Below are 24,808 nucleotides of genomic sequence, written 5' to 3'. Positions count from 1 at the left end.
AGACTGAACTCTCTTCGTTTAAGTTGCTTCCTGGATCTGATCACAGAATGTTCTAAAAGGTGGAGGAGAATCTTCCCACAGTAAGGTCACTGCTTACTTCTTAAAGAGCCGTACAAATTCATTGTAACAAACCCCGGGTGGATCGAGGGCTATGCTGACCCACATTGAAATATGTTTCCACATTGAAATATGTTTGATCATGCTTGTTTATCCAGGATAGCCTCACTGAATCTAAAGACTCTTTTTCCAGAGGGTTGTGACAATGTTTGTTTCAATAGGGGGGGCGATATTGCTACGTTTCATCCCAATTGGGTAATATGCAGGTATCCTTTCATCATTGGGCTTTTTTGGCCATCACCAGTTACATTTGTGTTTGTGTTTTTAGCAATGGGAGGAAACTGGAAAACTCGGAAGAAACTGGTGCAGAACAGGGGGGAGAACATACAAACCGCACAGAAAGACGCCCGAGTCGGGAATCGAACCGACGTCATTCCTGCTGTGAGGCACAGTTGTAACCACTGTGCCATCCCGTCGCCCTGAACCTGACATCTGAACCCGATTGTGAGCCATAGGCTCTAAAGCGGCATTACCCAGTGAAAAATTGTTAAAGTGTAATGTACATTATGATTGGGGGATTCCAGCAGCCCATACGGTCATGGTATTTGTCTCACAGGGTTGATATATTTTTCCATATGTTAATTTTTAAAATGTAGCTGCTTCAGAGGTTACAAATATGTTAATTGATGCTTTTTAATGTACATACAGTAAATGGAAAACATGAACTGTGTTTATTTTCTGAGGATGAAGGAAAGAGTAAGTGTGTTTTAATCCAGCCTAGTAATACAGTTTGTATAAATACAATGACAAACACCCCCATTGAACCTCAGATTCTGTAGAAACAGGTGCTTTTAACGAGCACGTTTTACGGTGAGCATGACGCACTGGGGGACGATGTTTGGCCATCACCAACAATGTCCCGCCACCTTTGTCTCCTCATTGCTAACACTGACATACCATCCTTCTTTTAGGCTGTGGTTACCTAACTGCTTACGCACCTCCAGTTCAAGTATCGTTTGTCAGTGATGCAAGTTTGGAATACTAGTGGTGCGCTGTGCTAACTACCACATTAAGACATGACAACAATCCTCCCCATAGACTATTGGGGAAAGTGCTGTCAGCGAGCACCTATTAAGGCTAGAATTGCACAAGGGTGTGACTTGCACCGTGCAGAGTTGATATTACCTCCCCAGTGATACATTTTCACATACCACAGCAGGTTCTAATTTAAGCCTAAGTGAACCTAGGGGAGGCCCAGAAATGTCTAAGGTGTCACTGATGTTGGCTGTGGCCGGGAAATGTAATTCAACTAACCAGGTTCATAGCTCAGTCCACGAACGGAAGCGCAAAAGATCCCCAATAAAACCTTACCAGACTGTTGGGGAAAATGTTGTTGCGAGAACCTATGAGGCCGGCACGTAAAAAACGAAGGGGTAGGTCGCCAGCACCATGCAGAGGCCGCCTTTGTCTTCTTAGTGGTGAAGTTTACACACCGCTTAGTCGGCCTAACCAAAGCGCCACCACTCCCCCCACCCACGTGCACGCACAATGTAAGCTATAATTTCTTCATTGATATAACGATGTCAACATTTATCAAGGATTTTTTTAAGGAGGTTCCTGTTCGATTATTTTGTTATTGATTCTACTAGCTCCGTTCTATTTTCTTTATGCAGATTACACCATTACATACAATTTATGTTTTTTTTTGCTAATTTGTTGGTTAATGGGTGCCTTTACAATAAATATACTCAGGTTATTATTTGAGATCTCAGATTCCCACGTAAGTGTGCAATACTTTTCGTAGAGGCAGTGCTTTTATTTATTTTTGCAATTATCTCAGACTCGGGATAATTCGCATCTGCATTTTAACAACTCAATGGGAAAAACCAAATAAATTCCATTCTGGACAATTGGCACTATATTACACCGCAGGCTCTGGATGGATTATACAGTCATATATATGTAGACTGCAATATTGTTTAGATATATGTTGAAGATATTGCTGCTGCTACCGCCATGAGCTACATTTACTTTATTGCACGTCAAAACTGTAACACACAAGTGACATTTACAAATTGTTTTTGATATAAATCAGTCACAAAAAGAACACTGTGTTGTAGGTGTGTGTGCGCGTGCAATTTGGGTTTAACTCCCCAGACAAACGCTTGCCTTTGAGTTATTGGGTACATCTATATAATTAGTGTAACAGGTTGAATTAAAACGTTATAATTCACAGTATTTGGTGGATACTGCTTGTAAAATGTATCCTTTATAATAGGCAGACATTTTATAACAGGTTATAAATAGATTCAAATTAAACCGCTCATTAATTTGAACCATATTTGTTTAAAATCTAAGTTACCTGAAGAGTTCTAAATCTTGGGATTTGTAGTAAAAGCCCCATACAATGAGTGATTTGTCATAATATCCATTTTGTATGCAAGAACATAATTGAATATTTTTTAAAGTTTCATTCAAGTTTTCACCGGCCTGATGTATCATAACGTGTTAGAATCAGGCTAAGCATATTACAGTGGAATGAGGTCACGTGCCACTGCCAAAAAAAGTTGTATACTTTATTATTTGTTTATCCCTATAAATAAGGCAACCGGTGGATGAATAAAAGAATGAAATAAATAAAAGAACAGAGTGTGCCAGTACCCTTGTGTGCTGATTGCTTGTAGGTCTCTCCCGTCTTCTATCACAGCAACAGCGTATACATTCTCAATTCTGAGCTCGGGCCCATCAACTTGACAGCCCGTGGCTTGCTAGTTCACTCCCGGCCGTAATTAGTTATTGGGAACTAAGCCCAAGGATTAACCCACATGCCTGCTTTGTGCACATCACTGCATCTGAGTGGCTTAACAATGCACAGAGAGAGGGGCAGGCAGGGATTAAGACATTTCCTCGGCAACGTGTGCGCTAAGGTTGAAGGGCATTTCTCGGGAGACCTACGCACTTCCACTGGCTTCATGGCCCATTCATAAAAACTGGCTTTTTTAAGCTCCATTTTTTTCTTTTTCCACAGAGCTTGAGTATACTAGGGGCATTATGCCAGAGCTATGTGCAGTCGTGCATTGCACAGTTTAGTTAGGAATTAAAGCAGCTGTACATACTACATAGACTGTGGGAGTTTTCCTGCTTTTGTTACACAAAGGGCTACAGTACCAGCCATCGTTTTTTAGTTCAACTGCATGTTTTTTTATAAACCAACTTATAGAAATGAGAGTTGTTAATTTCAGTGAATAATTTATATTTGTTAATACCAGCAGAACCATTTCTCAAGTATCATGGCAATTACTAAATTTACATGTACAGCCCATTTTTAGATCACTACTGGATGAAGACCTCAACATGCAATGTTGGGTATGAGTGTTTAACCATGCTTCACCATACTGGACAATGTATATTGGGATGGAAAAACAGCCAAGGACTGGTTGAGGTATCATTCACCACTAATGTTATCCATGACAGAGTCTAACTCGGGTCACTGGGTTCACAGTGCTGTGCACTAACCACTCTGCACCACCACTTTCTCCAAGGCAATTACTATGCGTGCCTGAATATTATTTGTCGACCAAAAATAATTCAGTGGTTTATTATATAGGCACGTCTCTAAGTGAAAATGTATCATCTGCTTTGTGTTGTGATAAAAGCCTAATGTGCTCACTCTTTAAAATAGAATAAGTAAAACACCACGGTTACACATTTCCCTATACGAAAATGCCATTTTTCAACTTGAGTGTAAGCAGGGGCACAATGATACGTGACAAGTAATGGCGTCGAGACAACGGTGATAACAAATGCTTTGGCCTTGGGCAGGTACATGTTGTTAGTGCTTCCGTGTAATTGGTCGTCAGTCACGGCGTGCTCTGCGGGGCTGGAGCACTGATGCTAAAAGTCGCCGGAAAAGCAGATTGCACCCCCACACAGTGACCACGATTGTCAAGCCAAAATGATGCCACCGCCTTAGGGGCCGTCCATAAATGACGTGCTTCAAATCGCTTTAAACCATTATTGTCATTGTAGCGCGTATTTAATGTGGCGCTGCACTCTGATGTCGTAGGAGAAAACATTTATTTAAAAAAAAGTCTATTTAATTAAGTAGAACGTGTTGTCTATATTTATTTAAAGTTGCGCATTTTGATGTGACGTCACATTTCTCAAACCCCCCCCCCCCCCATCGTCACAAATGTCTGACCCCCCCCCCCAGGTGCGTGACGTCATTTATGGACGTCCCTTATCATATATTGTCGATGAATAATTAAAGACCATGATGAACTTGGCCGTATTAGTGTAGCACATAGCCAACATGTGCACTATAAATTATCTGTACATTAATTCTTTAACTGTGGTGCAGTAATAGGTAATAACAAAACCCTCGGCAACATTTTTATTAAATGAACGAGAACAAGAATTAATCTTGAGCAGTAACTAAAACTGGAAAGGAATATAACCTCGAGGATACAGTTCATGCAAAAACAGGTTTTGATCTATTTGGAGTTCACTTTCACTTGCAACCGCGAAAGAATCGTTAAATGTTTGAAATAATTCTGGTCATAATGTGTTTTTGTCGCAGCCGCAATGCTGTCCATATTTTATGGCATTTTGGCACCATCTAACCCTGATTTGCATTGAATATTGCAATGTAAAATTTCACAGTAAGTGTTCATTTATGCATGTTTTTCATTTAAATGGTAATTCCAGGTAAGTTGGGAAAAAAAACTAAACACACGTTTAAATCATAATTTTAAGCTTTTGGTTGAATTTATCGTTCACCTCTATGTGCATAGCTCATGGTAAGGTGTATTGAATAGTAATTCCACAAGGTCATTTGAATTTATATATATGTCACAAGTGGACCACAAACCTGACAGATTTTTAACACTTTTTAAAACCTTTCTCAGAAAATAGATTTTTTTTTTTAACGTGATGGTATCATATGGTGCTATCCCATCATTTTATAATAGGTACTTTAACATTTTGCAGAACCGTCTGTTGCCATGTTCTATTTAACGGTGATTTTTTTTTATGAGTGCCATGACAATTCATATAAGTCATTGGTGTGTCCTGCAAGGTACGAGTTATTTTAACATTAATTTTTAGAAGGGATTTTTACCTTTTATTGGTTTCACTGTGTCTCCAGCTACAGCTATTGTATCTCATAACACTGTTTTGATCACATTTAAGATGGTTTAAATCATGAATAAATTATAAATAAATGACAAATTATTTATAAATATTGCTGCTCTTTGCTGATGGGTTGTCTTTCAAAGAGTATCAACAGCCGTATTATATCCGATGTTGAATGAATATATACTATTGTGCCTCACATTCAGCTTGGAATAGTCTACGTTTAACAACAATGAGATGTATGATTGACATAAGTGAAGGGCATTGAGAGTGGATGGGTGGCTACAGACATCTATTGCCTGAATCAGTGATCTTAGCCAGTACCACTGAGATTCTACATTGAAACCTGAAAAGTCGCCTCTTTTAAATCTGGTATGCATTGATAGACTCAGCCCCATGAACAATGATTGCAAAAAAAAAAGCTCATTGCTTTAAAAATGTGAGTTTTCACTTAAATCAGTATAAGCGAGCTCTGAGACATCACATTTTGAAGCTCGTTTGATAAAAATTCAACACATTCATAAAATAACTTTGACTTAAAAAGGAAAATATAGAATAGGTGACATTTCTGGCAGTGATCCTTCTTTACAGCACAATAGCTTTTTATGTGGCTGAAACATCACCCATTCCTGTATATTTGTTCATTTTAAGGCCACAGTGTTATTGACGAACGTGTTGAGCTGTTTGTTTATTGCTCTTGTGCAGCGCTCCCAACGCAGTATCACCAAATAATTTGTCAAACATGTTCGAGATGACTGATGTTGCAAAAACCCAATGATTGTCATCGGCAGAAGTACTGCGCGAGATTCCTGTGATTGGAATAGAGAGGCTGAAGTGGCTCCAGAAGCAATTCAATACTGTAGTGTGGAGTCTTTTGGAGCCATTGTCTAAAATGACAGGAGCTTATGCTCATTGTATGTTCTGAAAGGGTATTTATAATAGCGCATTGTGAAATCCAAAAAGTTAAAATATCATAAAGGAGTTTACTGGGACCTATTTAGCTTTCCAAGTGAGAGGCCAATGCGACTATCTGTTTTGTAAAAGGAGAGCTTGGATAGATACGGACTATAAATAGAGTTCAAGTCGCATATCCAACATCACATTCACCACGATTCATTTACGCAAACAGGCTTGTATTTTCATTCTCTACATCTGGTACTTTTGCTCGCCATCGAACAGAGATGGTCACCCGCATCGCGCGCTTTCAGATGCGCTTCTGCAGCGGTCTGGAACGCTCTCCCTTGAGATATTAGGAAGCCACTGGAGCTATGCACTTTTCAATCTAGATTGAAAACTCATTTCTTGAGAAGTGATTTTTGTGTTTAGTTTGCTGTCTCTTCCCCCGCACCGCCGATTAGCACGGTTGGCTATATATGGCGTGAAAGAAGTTCAACATACATGCAACATAAATGACGTTATTACAATATGTTTTATTTCTTTAGAGTAGCACAATTTTCGCCGATTAAAACCTCAAATCACTTATCATAAATAGGACGATGGTCATTCGTGTGGAAGTATACTCTCCTGGCATTACAGATTCATGATTTCTGGCTATATTTGAGGTTCATTTTTGGAATGTATACGTTTAGTCATTTGCATTGCAATTGTGAATTAGCTCAGGTTTCTGTTGAAGCAGTGGATAAAGTTACTGCAAATATGTGACTACCTCAAACAAAAATTGGATATTCGGGGTGTAACGATTCTCCTGCCATGCGATTCAATGGGCTGTCACGATTCAAGGCGTCAATTCGACTGAATAATCCATTCTCCTAGGAGCATTACGATGAATGCTCGTTCCTCTGGGCAACAGGGGATCGTCAAAGCCCAGTACATTCACAGTTTACGGATTGAAACACACAGATTCTTACACACGTGATTTGACACATGCATCGTGCTATTAAACAATGAGTTGATGCACCAGTACACGTCTTGGTTATAGTAATTTTTATACTTTTACAAATAACGAAAATTTGGGCAAATGCTCACTTGTGCTGCATTTCTTATGAAAAGCGCGCACAAAATATTACTGTACTGCAGTCATTTCAAAATACCGTATACCTGAATTTCATTATCAAAAAAGGTTATATTGTTTCTAAGGTTTGCGTATTGATAACTTGTTAATTGAAAAAGAGTGCAACATGTGCATTTGAACAAATGCTTTAAAAAAGTAAATACGTTTTTTTATTATCCTAAAAGTGCATTTGCCAAGAACTCCGCAAGTGTTTTTTTTTTTGCAGGAAATAAGCTCTGAGTTATGTAGTTTCAAGATGGAGACAACTATTATGGTTCAGTATTGCCAAAATAACATTTAAGCCAGTTTTTATTCAAAATAAGTCTGCGTACAATAGATGCAGGCCTCTCATTTCTTCAGCAATGCTGTTAAATGTTTGTTTGGTATGAACTTTTACATGGTATGAAATGTGATACAGTATATCACATTTGATACCAAAATGAAACCACTCAAGAGGTTAATGGGTATTTTGCATGCTTATTGTAAGTTCACATTCAGATAAATAATCACTTTTAATAGTTGTCGGATGGTTTGCAGTTTTTCACGTTATTAAAAGTATATATTTTTTAATTTCTCTTAATGTTTTTTTTCTTCAAAGCTGTACTGTATTAAAATCATATGTAGGCAAGCCCTGTCTTTGATTACATCATGATGGAAGGATTGTGTAGCGTATACAAGTTTTACTTGCATATGTGCAGCATACTTTAACGAGTTATGGTGCACGGTAGTAGACTTGTAGTAACTAAAGAATGAGCACTGCTTAACAAATGCTATAAAGTACTTGGAATTTCTGATATATTATCCAAGACAATTAAATTATATATACGGTATAACCATTTTTGCATTTATAAACCACGGGGCTTACGTTCTCACTCAACATTTTATGAAACGCTGCTTTGCTGGCTTGGAGTAGGGATTAAAGTATAGGCATCAGGCTCTATCACTAGTACAATATATGCCTATCCATCGTAGTCCTATATTGTTGTACCCTATAGTCATATGAACATGTTTATAAAAATGAAATGGTTGCTCTAATTCGTGGAACAGCATTCTGAACTGGCCAAACTGAATTTTTTTTATAGACCATTGTTTAAATAATGTACTACATATATCTTATAAGATCTTCCACTGGTAATACATGTACATTCCTTTGCCAATCAACTGCTGGATGTAGGTCTCCCAAACCACAGCCTATAGCACCTGTAACGCATTGTGGTTTCCTGTCCAAGCATTATCTAGGCTCAAAACCTGCTTAGTGTCTGAGATTCGACGAGATTGGGTGCATTCCGTGTGATTCGTTTAAAGGCAGGTGATATACAGTTGGATCTAAACAAGGTTATTCCTCCCCACCCCACGAGAATGTATTGCTGTATGCTAAACATTACCATCAAAGCATAACATTGCTGCTTGCGTGAGATAGACATTGGTCAGATATGTATTTGAAAAACATTGCCCCACAATGGAACTGCCCTCCCAAATAAGTCTTGTAATTGCTGACATTATGGTGTATACTCAGGGTGTTGATATGTGGAACTCTTTCAGGAGCTGTCAATGAGTGCTTTGTGATGGGGTCACGCGATACGTGTGATAACAGTAGCGGGTCAATGAAGTGAGTGTTTGCGCACTGTGCGTGCGTGTGTGGCCACACAAATTGGAGCAATATCACTGACGTTTCACGGAGCTCGGGTTTTCTACTTTTACCATATGAATCGCATCAGTGCTGCCCACTCAAAATTAAAAAAAGCTTAATTTGCTTTAAGAGAAATCTTGCAGTTGCAAAATCGTTAACTGTAAATGTTAAATTATGAAAATGGAAACCGCAATTAAATGAAAATATTGAGTTAAACATTGGCGTTCAGGAATTACATTTCTTTTAAGCGTGTGAATAATATATTCATAAACAAAAAGTTATTTATTTCAGTCCATTTATGGAAGGATGTGTGACTCGCATGAAGTGATGTCATTCACGTGACTCATTTGGATGGCCATCAAACTTGTTTTTGAAAACGTGTTTTTGAAAACAATGTTCCATCAGATCGCTTTTTATGTTAACACTCCCTTTGTAGAGCTCAGCAGCCACCTATGGTAGCAATTAAATAATTGGATCTAGCAATTACAACCATTTTACATGTCGTGAATTACCATGTTGTTTTTACACATCCTACAAGTAACCAAATCAAACGGTGTAAGAAGCATGGAATCTTTGTTTATTCATGTAAACTACTTTGTAATGCGCACTACATTTCGATTAAACATCCACACTTGTTACATCTGTGGGGTTTACAATGATGTATTTTAATTAGCGATGTATGTATGCTTAAATGTGTATCGAAGCTGTGCTGCATAAAATAAAATATTCTACCTCTTTGTATCCGATGCCCTTTGGCAATTAATTGTCCTGAAGTGGCAATATTGAACTGTGTGATCAATAATGACACTGTCAGGGAGATTCAATGTTTTTTTAAACATCCCTGAATTCACCTGGACTCTTGTATCCCGATGAAAGATGGAATGGGTCTATCAATGTCTTATAATTGGTGGGCCTGGCGGGTGTTTATAACTTATTAATGAATGTCACAATTGCTTTGAAGCCCCCACCGCCCACCCCCCACAGATTGACGCAGTCGAGCTGGAGACACACGGTCTAGAAAGGAAACCCGTCTGCCTTATTTAAAGAATGTTCTAAACACAGATATGTTTATACTGGTAGGAACCTCCTGGTTACACCAGCCCACAGGGGATTATTGTGTCCGTCCGTCGTGCATCCAAAAATGGGAGGGGTGGGGCTGGGTGGAGAGGGGAGGGTGGGGAGGGGCTGGGTGGGGAGGGAGGGGATGGGTGGGGTGGGGAGGGTGGTTGGGGCTGGGTGGAGAGGGGCTGGGTGGGGAGGGGCTGGGTGGAGAGGGGCTGGGTGGGGAGGGGCTGGGTGGAGAGGGGCTGGGTGGGGAGGGTGGGACTGAGTGGGGGGTGGGAGGGGTGGGGCTGGGTGGGGAGGGGCTGGTCACCCCGTGGTGCCCTTATAAAACTCAACGTTTAACCTACTCACGCCGGCTTGTGCCCGCCCTCACAGTCGGGCATATTTGCGGAATACACCACGTGGTGCCGCCGTTGACCCTGGCCATTGACCGAGCAACCCAACGTTCCTACCAGCTCCCTCCGCAGGAATGTGTTATTGTGGGTGTGCATGTGAATGAAAGCTGGTAAACAGCTCGAGCTCATTATTTTATATTGCAAATGCAGGTGTCTTCCATGTGAATGGGTTGTTATTTATTTTACCCCTAATACAACCACAGACAATCTATTGAAGCAAAAAGACGACACACATGAATTGGTTTGCTCGCTTTTTTCTTTACAGTACGTTCATAAGTGTCTTACCCCCGTAAATGATTAGTAAAGCAGTTCGTCACTTGTTCGCTGCAGTTATAGTGATTATGAAGAGCCTGCATAGTTTTGTGATTGCCAATTCTTCTGGCAGTTTGCTAGAACTGAGATCAAGCAGACCTTCTAAAGGCTGGTTTCTGTCTAGATTTGAAGTTTTCGTGACTGCAGGGATCCATACGCTTTGGTTCTTTCGGTAAAGTCACGTAGGTAGAAAATATATTTTTTATAACAAATAATTTTTTGTATGTAAAAAAATAAAATTTTATATAGAAAGAACCAAAGAGTATAGGCTGGTTTCTGTACAATAATTCGAGTGATGCCTTCTGCACCCATGTGTTTTCAATTGTCTCTGCCCACAAGCCCAATCGACAGCTATTCTAGAATCTGATGCATTGTGTTCAAAATGCATGCCAGAAACTTATTTAAAAACGTGTATATCTATTAAAAAAAACTGCAATCAAAACAACGTCAGATTATAAATCCATGAACAAAACAAAACCATAATAAAGGTTGTCGGGTTAGATCGCGTTATTTATAAATGTGTCGTAACCCTCCACCACCCGACACGTTGACAAAAGACAAATAGTTCACTACTTTAGCCAACCGGTGTGTTGAAGAGTGAATCCACAACATTTACAGTTTGAGTACGACGTTTCGCTGGTAATTACATCCAGCATCATCGGGAAATTTGCCCGATGATGCTGGATCTAACCCAAAAACCTTTATTATGAATAATACTGGTTGCGAAAGCCTACGTGTTAAAACAAATCCAACATTTTATTTCATATTTGACGATTTTCTACATGACCAACGTATTCTATTTGGAGAAGCGGCAATATGGGGTGGAACGTTGCATCAGTTAATATATTAATATCAATGATTAAGCTCATGATACATGTGCACAAAATACTCCCGATATTTTTCAATCAAAATTTGCCGCAGCCATTGGAGGTGCTACCATTCACCACGATGTTGAAAAAAGTCATGGATTCATATCATGACCCTGATGCTTTAATTGTTCCACACATCGTAATGACTTACCACATTCCATGTGTCATTCTCCTGAAGAACGTGTACAAATAATGCTAAATAATTTTTTTTTTTACTAGGATTTGATTGAAATTGGTATAGGCAATGAAGCATGTCTCCCCCTAAAAATACTCGTGCTACGATACTTGCCATTTCGCGTGTTATATGTATTGGCTCTCTGCAATTGCTTTACTCACATGCGTCCACAGGTATATCGCCTATTCGTTTCACACTTTCAGTCAGCGATTCGAGAAATGTTTACTTTATTTACAGACTAGCTCTGCTCACCATATGCATCCGTTTTGTGCAACAAAAAAGAAGAGAATTGGGCAAAACTCCAAAGCAGGACCATCCAGAAAGTCCTGATTTAATTCCAGATATTTGTGGGTATAGGAATATCATCATTATTATTGTTATTGCATACGCACATCAAGCGAAGCGATGCTGTTGGCTCTCCCATAATTCCTTGAATATGACTTCTGTTCAGGCTTAATGGACACGTTTATCCAGTTGGTGGGGATATTTCATCATCTCTCATTGACTGGAGAGAATTGTGGTTTTCCTGAACATCTTTTTGTAAAGCCTGCTTGACCCACAACACTGTGTGATCTGCCTTTCAGACCTCAGTGACCATCTGCTGGAGGTGGTTGGGCTGGATGGAGCTATGGAAATGGGCCAGATCTACACGGGGCTGAAGAGTGCAGGTTCCCGCTTGGCCCAGTGTTCCTCCGTGACCATCAGGTAGGCACTGTTCTTTTAATGAACAATTTAACAATGTCATTTGTTTTTAATTGTGCGTACCTTGTATACTTAATAGTGCGGTGGTCAAATGACCCCCATAACCTGCATGTCAGGGGGATCGCCCTCATTTAGCAGTGGATTGACAAAAGGGCTGTGCGTGAAGATTATGTTACTTTTTTTCTCTGGCATGGTTTGTTCAATCTCTATGAATATAATGTCATCGTAATAATGTGTGACACATCTCAGTATATTCGGGCGAATGGGACCCTCTGAGTCATATATTTGGAACTCTTAAAATACCCGACGAAGAGTGTTGGCGCAGTGGTTAGTATGCTGCGCCATGAACCCAGACATGGCTAACAACATTTGGTGAGTGACTTGTGAACCGTGTCTGCTGCTACCCACCCATCACCCCACCCTTCACCAACCTGCATTGAACATGATAAATAATGGTCAAACAATTTTCACATGAGCTTTGCAGTATATGAACACAAATGATTACTACAATCTAATGGCATCCACGTTTTTTGATGGTCCAGTAATGAAACAGAGGAACCTGAAACATTTCTTAAATGAGCTTGCGGAAAAGTATGAATTACCTAAACTATGTTAATACACGCATACAAATAATAATAATAATAATCCCTTTTCTCTGTGCATTCATCGAAGTGTAAGTGTTTACAGTTTATCAGTTTCCCCAAGCACATTTATAGAATGTTTAAGATTAATTTGTGTCACACACTTAAACCTATTATTGTCTAAAACCCTGTTTTCCAATAAGGGAAAATATGAATATTAAGCAGTGAACACCCAACATTTTTGTTCAATTAACATGTACAGCATACTTATTGTGACAGAAGTGGAAAGCATGTCACACATGTATGAACAATCAAACTGCTTTTATAAAGTTCACGCCGCCATGTAATTATACTTAGTGGAGAACAATTCAAGACAAAAAAGGTACCTTATCCAAACATACACAACCGTTTGGCTCTGGTTTATGCTGTTGACACATTCCATCTCGATGTAGCAGCAAAGTGCCATCACTCATGCTGTCAGCCGACATCAGTAGCTTGGTATAGCGCCAAATGTGGCTTCCTCCAATTTTAGGTATGAGAGTAGTGCATATCATTGAGCTCACATTACAGTTCTGGCAAAAATGGATTTTCCACTTTGCAGACATTGTCAATTTGCTTTACATATTTTCCCAATTGAGGACAGTGTTTTTTGGCAGGATAGACTTCCTGCATGAAATCTAGAAGAATATGAAAAAAAGCTATTCAGGGCCCTTCAGAAAATAAAATATCCCAACATTAGTTTTGCCTTTTACAGGAGCAGTTGTGGACCAAGGTTTAGTAAAAGGCATGTTGAAATGAGTTTCTGGAAAACTCATTGAATAAGCAAGTCTTGTGGATTTTATTTGCGCTCGGCAAACTCACATTGATTCAAGTCCTAAAGTTAAATTCAGTTGAATTGAGGCGAGACATCCATGGAGAATTTGTGGAACGGCAATAATTAAATACATCCTGCCTCTGTGCATTGGTCATGTCAACAAGCTGGCTTTAAACAAAGGTTACGGTTTTTGTTTTTATGTATTCTGTTTGCACAGCAGAAGAGTGCATCCTTGATAGATGATGACATTGTTGCTGGTTTGCAGGACGACCAAGCTGCTACCTATGCAGATTGATGGAGAGCCTTGGATGCAGCCGCCCTGCACAGTAAGCAAAAATATCCACACTTTACAGCACATCGCAGAATATTGTAGAATAAATAAAGTGCTCATACATGCCAACGTCAGGCAAAGCCTTGTCAAGACCACTTAAATGAGATAGTTCTGATTTGGGACAATAATGTCTGTTAAATAAATAATATATGTTGCAGCGGAAAAGATTGTGTATGATGATTCAAAATAGCACTCTATCCTATTAAAGTAAACACGTAGATGGAAGGAAATTTTCACAAGTTGCTCTTGGGTGCCCATTGGCTGAATGGCTATTCAACTGTTAAGCTATACAACATATATTTAATAACAGTTTAGCCTAGATCAGGGGTCGGCAACCAAAATAACAAGTAGAGGCATTGTTTTCAAATTTAGTTTAAAAAAAGCTCAATATTTGAAGGGCCGCAATGCATGTGAATAGGAGAAGATGGTCCTCAATAAATAACATTATGAAGCAGTCCTTAAAGAGCCACATGGCGCTCCGGAGCTGCAGGTTTGCCGACCCCTGGGCTCGATCATCACTCCGTAACTGCTTTTCTGTTTATTGTTTGTATGCTATTATACATCAGAAAGCAAAAACTATAACAAATTATGGTTTGTAATTTGTTTTTCGTGGCATGTTCGCTTCCACAAAATAATTTCCAATATCAATTATTGACAGTAAATTGCAGAATAATTGTTGTTCTCAATTGGTCATTAGGCTTTCTAAGAAGCAAATCTACAAATATAATATAGTATATTAAAAGTTAGTTCCACCAATTATGGGCTTAACTTACGATCAAACTATAAGAGTATTTTTTTTCAGAATGAGGTTGTCTTAGATATGCATACCCAAGTTGTGCATCTCTTAATGTCACCCACAAGAGAACTGTACATGGTTTTGTAGGTACACCTGCATTAATAAAAATGCCCGTGGCTTTATTGTAATGACAAGTTACATATTGTGCCAACCGTGCTAATCGAAGATGCTAATCACACCTCCGATTAGCACGGTTGGCTACGCACGGTGTGAAATACGTTTAATATATATTAATTGTGATGATGTGACTTTGTTGCTAATTATATTAAAAACATTGACGAAATACTTACAACTTACTCACTTCAAAGATAACACAACCCCTCAAGTCCAGCTGAGGCCTTTACTATATTTTAAATATTTAAGTGGCTCAAAATGTCATTGGGCACTTGCAATATTCTTAATTATTTAGGGTGCCCATAACTGTTGTCTTAGTATATTTGTACTTTTAAAAACACTGAAAATTCTGACTTTATTTAACTGTCACTAAGAATGCCATTTTACTATTGTCTAGATTTGTATAAAGAAAATACCAAAATACATATTACTAGGGGAGATGGACAAAAACAAAATTTTGCCAAGGCTAATAAGGTGTTAGACGCATGCAGGTGTTAGATGGATTAATACATCGCAAGTCCATAAGAGATGGCGATGGCTCAGGAGGTCTTTGTCCAGCATTGGCTAGGTATGGCCTAATGACGATGATTATCATGAAATGCACAAGCAAAAAAAAACAGTAACATTCAGTAGTTTCATTTGTTACATAACACATAATACACCACACCAGGCTTAAACCTCCTGCTAAATACCCATGGAGGGAGCATGGGGAATGTGTATGACAAGAAGTTGGTGAAAAAACAATATTGAGTTCCTGACATTAGGCCAAGGAATTCTTTTGGGATGTGCTGCATACCTGAAATTGCTTTGTGGTTACAATGGTTAAAGCAGTGGTACATGTTTCAATTAACCTCAAGGAAGCAATTTTTGTTGGTTAGGGAAAAACATTGTCCGATTATATTTAAGGGTGAATTTATATTACTCTTAATTGTGTTTAAGTTGTTGTTACTCTTTATTTGTTTATTTATGCTCGATATTATCTTTGCTAATGGTAAACACAATTGGGAGTTTTGCACGCGCCTGAACGCAAGTCGACGATGGCGATCTCATAACTGCGACACTGTGCATTGCAAAATGTTGGCTTGCTTTTATGTGCAAAATATATGCTTCGTAATTATAGCGCTTTGCCAGCATACACATTCATATAAAACTAATTAAGTACCCCGGGGGGATTAAAAACTTGCTGTTCTAAAAAAAAACCAGGCAAATTAATTGTGATTTTTTTTTAAAATGTAAGCGTATTCCAAATTTATTGATGTAAATATTCTAGTTAATAAGTGTAGACTAATGAAAGTGTGGGTCATTTAGTCCACTTGAGTGTTTTAAAAAAAAAGACAAAACCTTCCATCGTTGTGATGTTTCCATAAATAATGAGTAGGATGGTCAAACCTGACTCATAGGCGCTACCTCTCATTATTTTACGTTGAATTGTTGCAGATAAAGATCATTCATAAAAATCAAGCGCCCATGTTGATGGGGCCGGCCCCGAAGACCGGCTTCTTCTCCTTCCTGAGACGAAAGAAGAACTGAAGGGCGGTGCTGCTCACGATCTGTAAAACTTTGCAGATGGTGCAACACCACTGCTCGCTTGCACAGCACACCGCACACCACACACACACACTATGTCATATCTAAAGATTCAACGACTTCATCATACAAGACGACAGTGATTGACAGTGTGTAATATGTGTAAATCGCTCTCTCCGCCGTACACTTTCCACGCATAGTCGCGGCCTATGGCCTTCCAACACTACACAACTTAATTGAGTAGTTGAGTAATTGCATTCCATTTGTCTGATATATTATGATGCCAAATAACGCTATATGTAAGTACTGTATTTTAAATGCCCATCAATATTGCATACATGTTCAGATAATGCGTTGCATAGAAGAAAAACAAACGTGCATAATTACCTTAAGTAATGTAATCATAGACACTGGTTCTTAATCTTTTTATGCTACAAAACAACTTAAACTGCATATTATTACAATCCTAGTACAGTAATAATGTTTTAAAAGCACCATTATACTGTCTTTTTAAATGCAGAATTGGTAAATTCTTTACAATATTTTTTTTTGTAAATTCTTTTTTTTATATGAAAGAAAGTTGATTACACTTAAAACAGCCTATTTTAATGAAAAAAAAATCTATACATGCTGTTTTATATTAATTTACTCCAATTGGTTTTATTTTGGGCGGGGATGAAGACATTTTGCTGGAGGATCTTTTTTGTAAAATCTGTTTTTTTCTCACAATTTGTCGTACATGACATGGTTTAATCATAGCATATTCAGGGGATGTGGGTGTAATTGTGTGGGGGAGGGTGTATATTGGACATTATTATTATTGTTAGATAAGCTTGTAACAATGCCTGCTTGTCGGTGAACAGTTGTTCATTAAAATGTTTGCATTAGGAACAAATTTCTGACATTAGAATCCTTATTTTTTTTCACTGTCGTGTGCTTGACCACTTTTGCAAATATATGCACATACACAATATTTGTTTTTGCTGTTTTAGCTATTATGGACAGGTTTTTTTAATTGTATTTGAATAAGATGTTTCATGTTTAACATGTGTAAAGATAAAACTTGTTAAGGAACCTAACAAATGGAGCCTTGGCCAAAAAGCGTTATCTTCCCACATTCTTACAGCCCTGTATAACGTATTATATTATATCATACACGCACTGACAAAACTCATGCACTGTAAATATTATTGTAAAGGAAAATTTTAAATATCAATGTTTAATACAGAACGACGTGCTCAGGGATTAGGAACCCCCATTAACATCTGAGTGCCACAATCTCTATACAACGTCACTCATGGGTGTGCCTTGATGTTCCCAATCCCACCAGTCCCATAACCTCATGCTCCCATCACTTTGACACAACACGTGTCTCCCAAGCCATTCCACTCGTCAGCCAAGGAGTCATGCATGATGCCATACATGTGTTTTTATTTGCTAAAGCAACATGCAAGACCCTCGTCTATGCTGCGTGGCCTGGTAACGTAACCTGTGATTTGATGCCAGGTTAAGTAATGACACGTTGCAGCTTGTTAGATTTGCTTGATTTTATCTGATGCAAGCTTTCATTAACCCCTCTGCGAGGCTCGCCAACAGTGTTGCCACCACCACCACCACCACATGGCAGTGTACATGAACATGGAGCATTGGCATTTGTTTGGATCAATCACGTGTGTTGAAGTTGACAATGCAAACTGTGAGTAACCTTGTAAATGTGATACGTATCAATTGCGTTTTGGTAGGTGTCTGGCATGCTGCCAAAATCTGTTTTGTGGTAAGCATGGTATAGGTTCATAATGTATGTTGCTGCTGAGCAGAAGCACCTTTAATATTGAAGCTGCTATTCTGTCCAGTACTATGTAAAAATAACTATGCATGTGCACACCCGTACCACAATGCCTCTTAAGATAGCCGGCGTATCAGTAGTACATCACAATTATGCGGATAATTCCAATGTGCAACATATGACGATACGTGGCTCCAGGAACAGAAACAACAACAAAAGCTCCGCTTTAGGATTATCCAGTCCCAGGTGACACGTGCAGGTAAGCCAAGGTCACTCTGGCAAATGAGCCTATATCCTGATCTTTGGAGTTGTCACCTGGTTAAACAAAAGTAACTTTAATTGATATTGGAACACAAGGGCATTGTGTGATGACGGTGGTGATGATGTTGATGCTGTTACATCGGTACTGGTCTCCCACCAGACCGGTCTCTCGCGGGAAACTCCGTGTTATGCGTGGGCCCGCCTGGTGCGGGAAGCCCCGATGATGAAGCCACTTGCCAGTGTGTTCCAGTTTGTCAATAAATCCACGTCGCAACGTTCTTGCTGGAGACTTCGCTGAAAGACCCGAGGTGGACTTTGTTACTTCCTCAACCTGGAGTCACCAACTGCCACCCGAATACTGACCTGTCACAGGGACAACTAATTGTAGGGGCATGCATTCTGCAGTAACATCATAACAACTGTGATATCACGGTAAATGCGCACTAAATTTAACAAGGGTGTAGTCGTGTTTTTATGTTTTTTTATAGATACTTCAACAAAAGTTGTTTATTATTGTACACTAACAAAGGGAAGTGGACTTTTTACCACGTAGCAGACCTGGTTACTAGTGGCATCGACATTAATGTACATTTTAAAGTTATCTGCTCACGAGTTACACAGATTCTTGTATGAGGTCATGTATGCTGTTTTTTGCCTTTTACCCATGTGATCTGTGCATTTGCGTCAGTTTTGTCGTCAGTGCGAATTAAATAAGCACAATCTTTGTTGGTGCGATTTAAATGTGACTTGTGGACAGTTTGTATGTATCTTTTATGCATCGCCTTCGTGTGTTAAATTCTGTTTGTGGCATTTACAGCTACAATAAAAAAGTTAAACTTTGACATTACATTTGTATTTTCAGTTGTATATGGTGCTAAGTTTTACGTATCACTGCAATATACATTGATATATGTGTTGTGGGTATAAACGTGGAGGGAGACTTCTGTCTTGGAGGCAACACGTTTATTACGATAAACGACAATACCAATAGCCGTAACACTTACGGCTATGGCCCCTGTAACACTACGGGGTTATGGCCCCGTCACCCGATAACCTAAGGGAGGCACAGCCTCCCCTCTAGCCGGCCCTACACACTCCGGGCTACGCTCTCACGGGTCCTCCGCTACGGGAGCTAGGGGGGGCTAGCCTGATCCGACCTAGCCAGGGTACGGGTCAGGCTAGCCTCCCCTAGCAACCCGGCTCTTACAAGAACCTCGGTTGAGGGTCCCAGGGTGCTGGATTAGTCTTCCGATGTCTTCGGGTCTTGAGTGCACGAACACTGCCGGTCCCATTGAAAAGACCGGCTTTTATACGCAAGTTGGGGCTTACCCCGCCCCTAACCACACCTTCCCCCGAACCTTCCAGAACTGGTCTTGAAGGGTCAGGAATGGGCCGTTGGCCCCCAGTTCCCAGCCCCCACCCCTTGGGGGTCTGGGGCCTCTACTTCCGGTCACGGGGTACCCGGGGGGTGGGGGGTGGGGGGTTACCCCGGGTTAACCACTACAACTCCAGCTCACTCTCCCGGCCACCCCCTATCGGCCTGTGAGGGTGGTGACCGTAAGGAGGCATACAGCGCCTTGGTATGGCGCAACATCACCTCCCCCCCCCCCCCCTCCGTAGCACCCAGCCGTCCCGGCTGTCAATAATCTTGAAGGGTACAACAATGAACCAGGTATGCAAGCCTCAACTATAACAACAACATAAATAACAACAAGTGACCCGATATAAATACCCCAGCCCACCTGTACAAATTTACACTATATGCAACAGATTAAAAAACGTTCACGGTGTATGAAGAAGTGACCCCTTCCCCCCCGAGGTCACTGTACAAAGTACTCCCAAAAAGTGCAATAAAAAGGCAATAAGAATGAACAAAGTAAGCTGTACTCATTGTGGAGTGTGTGGGGCGTGTGTGAGTCGGGGGGGGGGGTCAAGAAAATCTCTTAAGTCCTGGACCGAGTCCTCATGGCCGGGCCGCCGACGGACGCGGCCTCCCCCAAGCCGGCAGGACTCAGGGGTGCCGGCGACGGCGATGCGGCCGAGGGCGGTTTGGGTAGAGTGTCCGGGAGGAGGGGGGAGCTCCTCTTGGCAGGGCTCGGAGGAGCAGACGTCAGCGGCGCCGGTGCAGGCGTCAGTTTTGCGGCACCCGGAGAGGGGGGCAAGGACTGCTGCTGTTGCTCCGCATCAGTAGGCATACAACCCGGCACGTCGGACACCTCACACAAACGGCCCGGACTAAGTGGGGATGGATCGGGAGTGCGTGAAACAAAGAAGCGCTTAAGTCGAGACGGATGCATGTGCCAGCAGGGGCGACCCCACCGAATCTGCACCTCTTGAGGCCGAACCACACGAACAACCACAACGGGCCCCCGCCATAGTTTAGCCAACTTGGGGGACGTCCCCACAGGGACCTGAGGGCAGTGGAGCCACGCTTTGTCGCCCGGCTGCCACTTGTGATCAGATACGCGGGAGGCCTGCAGGCGTTCGCTCGCATTTTTCCGCGCCTCTGAATTAATTCTAGCAGCCTCTTGTGCTTCGGTCAGCCTCTCAATGCTAAAGCGAAGCGAGTCAGACAATTTAGCAGGTTGTTTAGGTGGAGTCACGCCGAGTTGGACGTCAACTGGGGGGTCGTGCTCCCTGCCGTACATAAGATAAAATGGCGAGTAGCCGGTCGAAGCGTGGGGGGCCATGCGGCAAGCGGCCAGCACGCCAGGAATGTGCAAGTCCCAATCCTGCTGGGACTCGCTCACCTGGTGGCTAAGCATCGTCGCAATTGTCCGGTTCAACCGCTCCACCATGCCATCTGTTTGCGGAGTCGTGGAAACAACAAGAACGTGTCTGCTGGCGGTGTCATCTCGGCGCATGAGTAGGCCATCCCTCAGAACGACGGGCGCCAAACACTCCGGATCGACCCCACTTCTGACACCAAATGTTGTGGATATAAACGTGGAGGGAGACTTCTCTCTTGGATGCAATGCGTTTATTACGATTAACGATAACAATACCAATGGACGTAACACTTATGGCTATGGCCCCTGTAACACTACGGGTTATGGCCCCGTCACCCGATAACCTAAGGGAGGTACAGCCTCCCTTCTAGCGGGCCCGACAGACTACGGGCTACGCTCTCACGGGTCCTCCACTACGGGAGCTAGGGGAGGCTAGACTGACCCGACCTAGCCAGGGTACGGGTTTCACCGCTGGTCCGCTGCAACCCGGCTCTTACAAGAGCCTCGGTTGAGGGTCCCAGGGTGCTGGACTAGTCTTCAGATGTCTTCGGGTCTTGAGTGCACGAACACTGCCGGTCCCATTGAAAAGACCGGCTTTTATACGCAAGTTGGGGCTTACCCCGCCCCTAACCACACCTTCCCCCGAACCTTCCAGAACTGGTCTTGAAGGGTCAGGAATGGGCCGTTGGCCCCCAGTTCCCAGCCCCCACCCCTTGGGGGTCTGGGGCCTCTACTTCCGGTCACGGGGTACCCGGGGGGTGGGGGGTGGGGGGTTACCCCGGGTTAACCACTACAACTCCAGCTCACTCTCCCGGCCACCCCCTATCGGCCTGTGAGGGTGGTGACCGTAAGGAGGCATACAGCGCCTTGGTATGGCGCAACATCACCTCCCCCCCCCCCCCCTCCGTAGCACCCAGCCGTCCCGGCTGTCAATAATCTTGAAGGGTACAACAATGAACCAGGTACGCAAGCCTCAACTATAACAACAACATAAATAACAACAAGTGACCCGATATAAATACCCCAGCCCACCTGTACAAATTTACACTATATGCAACAGATTAAAAAACGTTCACGGTGTATGAAGAAGTGACCCCTTCCCCCCCGAGGTCACTGTACAAAGTACTCCCAAAAAGTGCAATAAAAAGGCAATAAGAATGAACAAAGTAAGCTGTACTCATTGTGGAGTGTGTGGGGCGTGTGTGAGTCGGGGGGGGGGGTCAAGAAAATCTCTTAAGTCCTGGACCGAGTCCTCATGGCCGGGCCGCCGACGGACGCGGCCTCCCCCAAGCCGGCAGGACTCAGGGGTGCCGGCGACGGCGATGCGGCCGAGGGCGGTTTGGGTAGAGTGTCCGGGAGGAGGGGGGAGCTCCTCTTGGCAGGGCTCGGAGGAGCAGACGTCAGCGGCGCCGGTGCAGGCGTCAGTTTTGCGGCACCCGGAGAGGGGGGCAAGGACTGCTGCTGTTGCTCCGCATCAGTAGGCATACAACCCGGCACGTCGGACACCTCACACAAACGGCCCGGACTAAGTGGGGATGGATCGGGAGTGCGTGAAACAAAGAAGCGCTTAAGTCGAGACGGATGCATGTGCCAGCAGGGGCGACCCCACCGAATCTGCACCTCTTGAGGCCGAACCACACGAACAACCACAACGGGCCCCCGCCATAGTTTAGCCAACTTGGGGGACGTCCCCACAGGGACCTGAGGGCAGTGGAGCCACGCTTTGTCGCCCGGCTGCCACTTGTGATCAGATACGCGGGAGGCCTGCAGGCGTTCGCTCGCATTTTTCCGCGCCTCTGAATTAATTCTAGCAGCCTCTTGTGCTTCGGTCAGCCTCTCAATGCTAAAGCGAAGCGAGTCAGACAATTTAGCAGGTTGTTTAGGTGGAGTCACGCCGAGTTGGACGTCAACTGGGGGGTCGTGCTCCCTGCCGTACATAAGATAAAATGGCGAGTAGCCGGTCGAAGCGTGGGGGGCCATGCGGCAAGCGGCCAGCACGCCAGGAATGTGCAAGTCCCAATCCTGCTGGGACTCGCTCACCTGGTGGCTAAGCATCGTCGCAATTGTCCGGTTCAACCGCTCCACCATGCCATCTGTTTGCGGAGTCGTGGAAACAACAAGAACGTGTCTGCTGGCGGTGTCATCTCGGCGCATGAGTAGGCCATCCCTCAGAACGACGGGCGCCAAACACTCCGGATCGACCCCACTTCTGACACCAAATGTTGTGGATATAAACGTGGAGGGAGACTTCTCTCTTGGATGCAATGCGTTTATTACGATTAACGATAACAATACCAATGGACGTAACACTTATGGCTATGGCCCCTGTAACACTACGGGTTATGGCCCCGTCACCCGATAACCTAAGGGAGGTACAGCCTCCCTTCTAGCGGGCCCGACAGACTACGGGCTACGCTCTCACGGGTCCTCCACTACGGGAGCTAGGGGAGGCTAGACTGACCCGACCTAGCCAGGGTACGGGTTTCACCGCTGGTCCGCTGCAACCCGGCTCTTACAAGAGCCTCGGTTGAGGGTCCCAGGGTGCTGGACTAGTCTTCAGATGTCTTCGGGTCTTGAGTGCACGAACACTGCCGGTCCCATTGAAAAGACCGGCTTTTATACGCAAGTTGGGGCTTACCCCGCCCCTAACCACACCTTCCCCCGAACCTTCCAGAACTGGTCTTGAAGGGTCAGGAATGGGCCGTTGGCCCCCAGTTCCCAGCCCCCACCCCTTGGGGGTCTGGGGCCTCTACTTCCGGTCACGGGGTACCCGGGGGGTGGGGGGTGGGGGGTTACCCCGGGTTAACCACTACAACTCCAGCTCACTCTCCCGGCCACCCCCTATCGGCCTGTGAGGGTGGTGACCGTAAGGAGGCATACAGCGCCTTGGTATGGCGCAACATCACCTCCCCCCCCCCCCCCTCCGTAGCACCCAGCCGTCCCGGCTGTCAATAATCTTGAAGGGTACAACAATGAACCAGGTACGCAAGCCTCAACTATAACAACAACATAAATAACAACAAGTGACCCGATATAAATACCCCAGCCCACCTGTACAAATTTACACTATATGCAACAGATTAAAAAACGTTCACGGTGTATGAAGAAGTGACCCCTTCCCCCCCGAGGTCACTGTACAAAGTACTCCCAAAAAGTGCAATAAAAAGGCAATAAGAATGAACAAAGTAAGCTGTACTCATTGTGGAGTGTGTGGGGCGTGTGTGAGTCGGGGGGGGGGGTCAAGAAAATCTCTTAAGTCCTGGACCGAGTCCTCATGGCCGGGCCGCCGACGGACGCGGCCTCCCCCAAGCCGGCAGGACTCAGGGGTGCCGGCGACGGCGATGCGGCCGAGGGCGGTTTGGGTAGAGTGTCCGGGAGGAGGGGGGAGCTCCTCTTGGCAGGGCTCGGAGGAGCAGACGTCAGCGGCGCCGGTGCAGGCGTCAGTTTTGCGGCACCCGGAGAGGGGGGCAAGGACTGCTGCTGTTGCTCCGCATCAGTAGGCATACAACCCGGCACGTCG

At 43.1% G+C, this 24,808-nt stretch overlaps 1 protein-coding gene across 3 annotated transcripts in view; it reads left to right on the top strand.

Moving 5' to 3' along the window:
• LOC116938745 (diacylglycerol kinase beta) overlaps nucleotides 1-19,401 on the top strand; it is a 131,922-nt gene extending 112,521 nt beyond the window's left edge. For all 3 annotated transcript variants that reach the window (XM_032946320.2, XM_076056136.1, XM_076056133.1), the window contains exons 22-24: nucleotides 12,232-12,352; nucleotides 14,010-14,070; nucleotides 16,423-19,401. In XM_032946320.2, the coding sequence (XP_032802211.1) occupies nucleotides 12,232-12,352; nucleotides 14,010-14,070; nucleotides 16,423-16,515 (275 nt within the window). In that variant the 3' untranslated portion in view covers nucleotides 16,516-19,401. The remainder of the gene's footprint in view (nucleotides 1-12,231; nucleotides 12,353-14,009; nucleotides 14,071-16,422) is intronic.
• The last annotated feature ends 5,407 nt before the right edge of the window (nucleotides 19,402-24,808 follow it).

The sequence above is a fragment of the Petromyzon marinus genome, chromosome 4, assembly GCF_048934315.1.
Source record: "Petromyzon marinus isolate PM22_M1 ecotype Great Lakes invasive population chromosome 4, UKy_Petmar_22M1.pri1.0, whole genome shotgun sequence".
NCBI classification, from domain to species: domain Eukaryota; kingdom Metazoa; phylum Chordata; class Hyperoartia; order Petromyzontiformes; family Petromyzontidae; genus Petromyzon; species Petromyzon marinus.
This window is presented reverse-complemented; position numbering and strand designations above follow the sequence as displayed.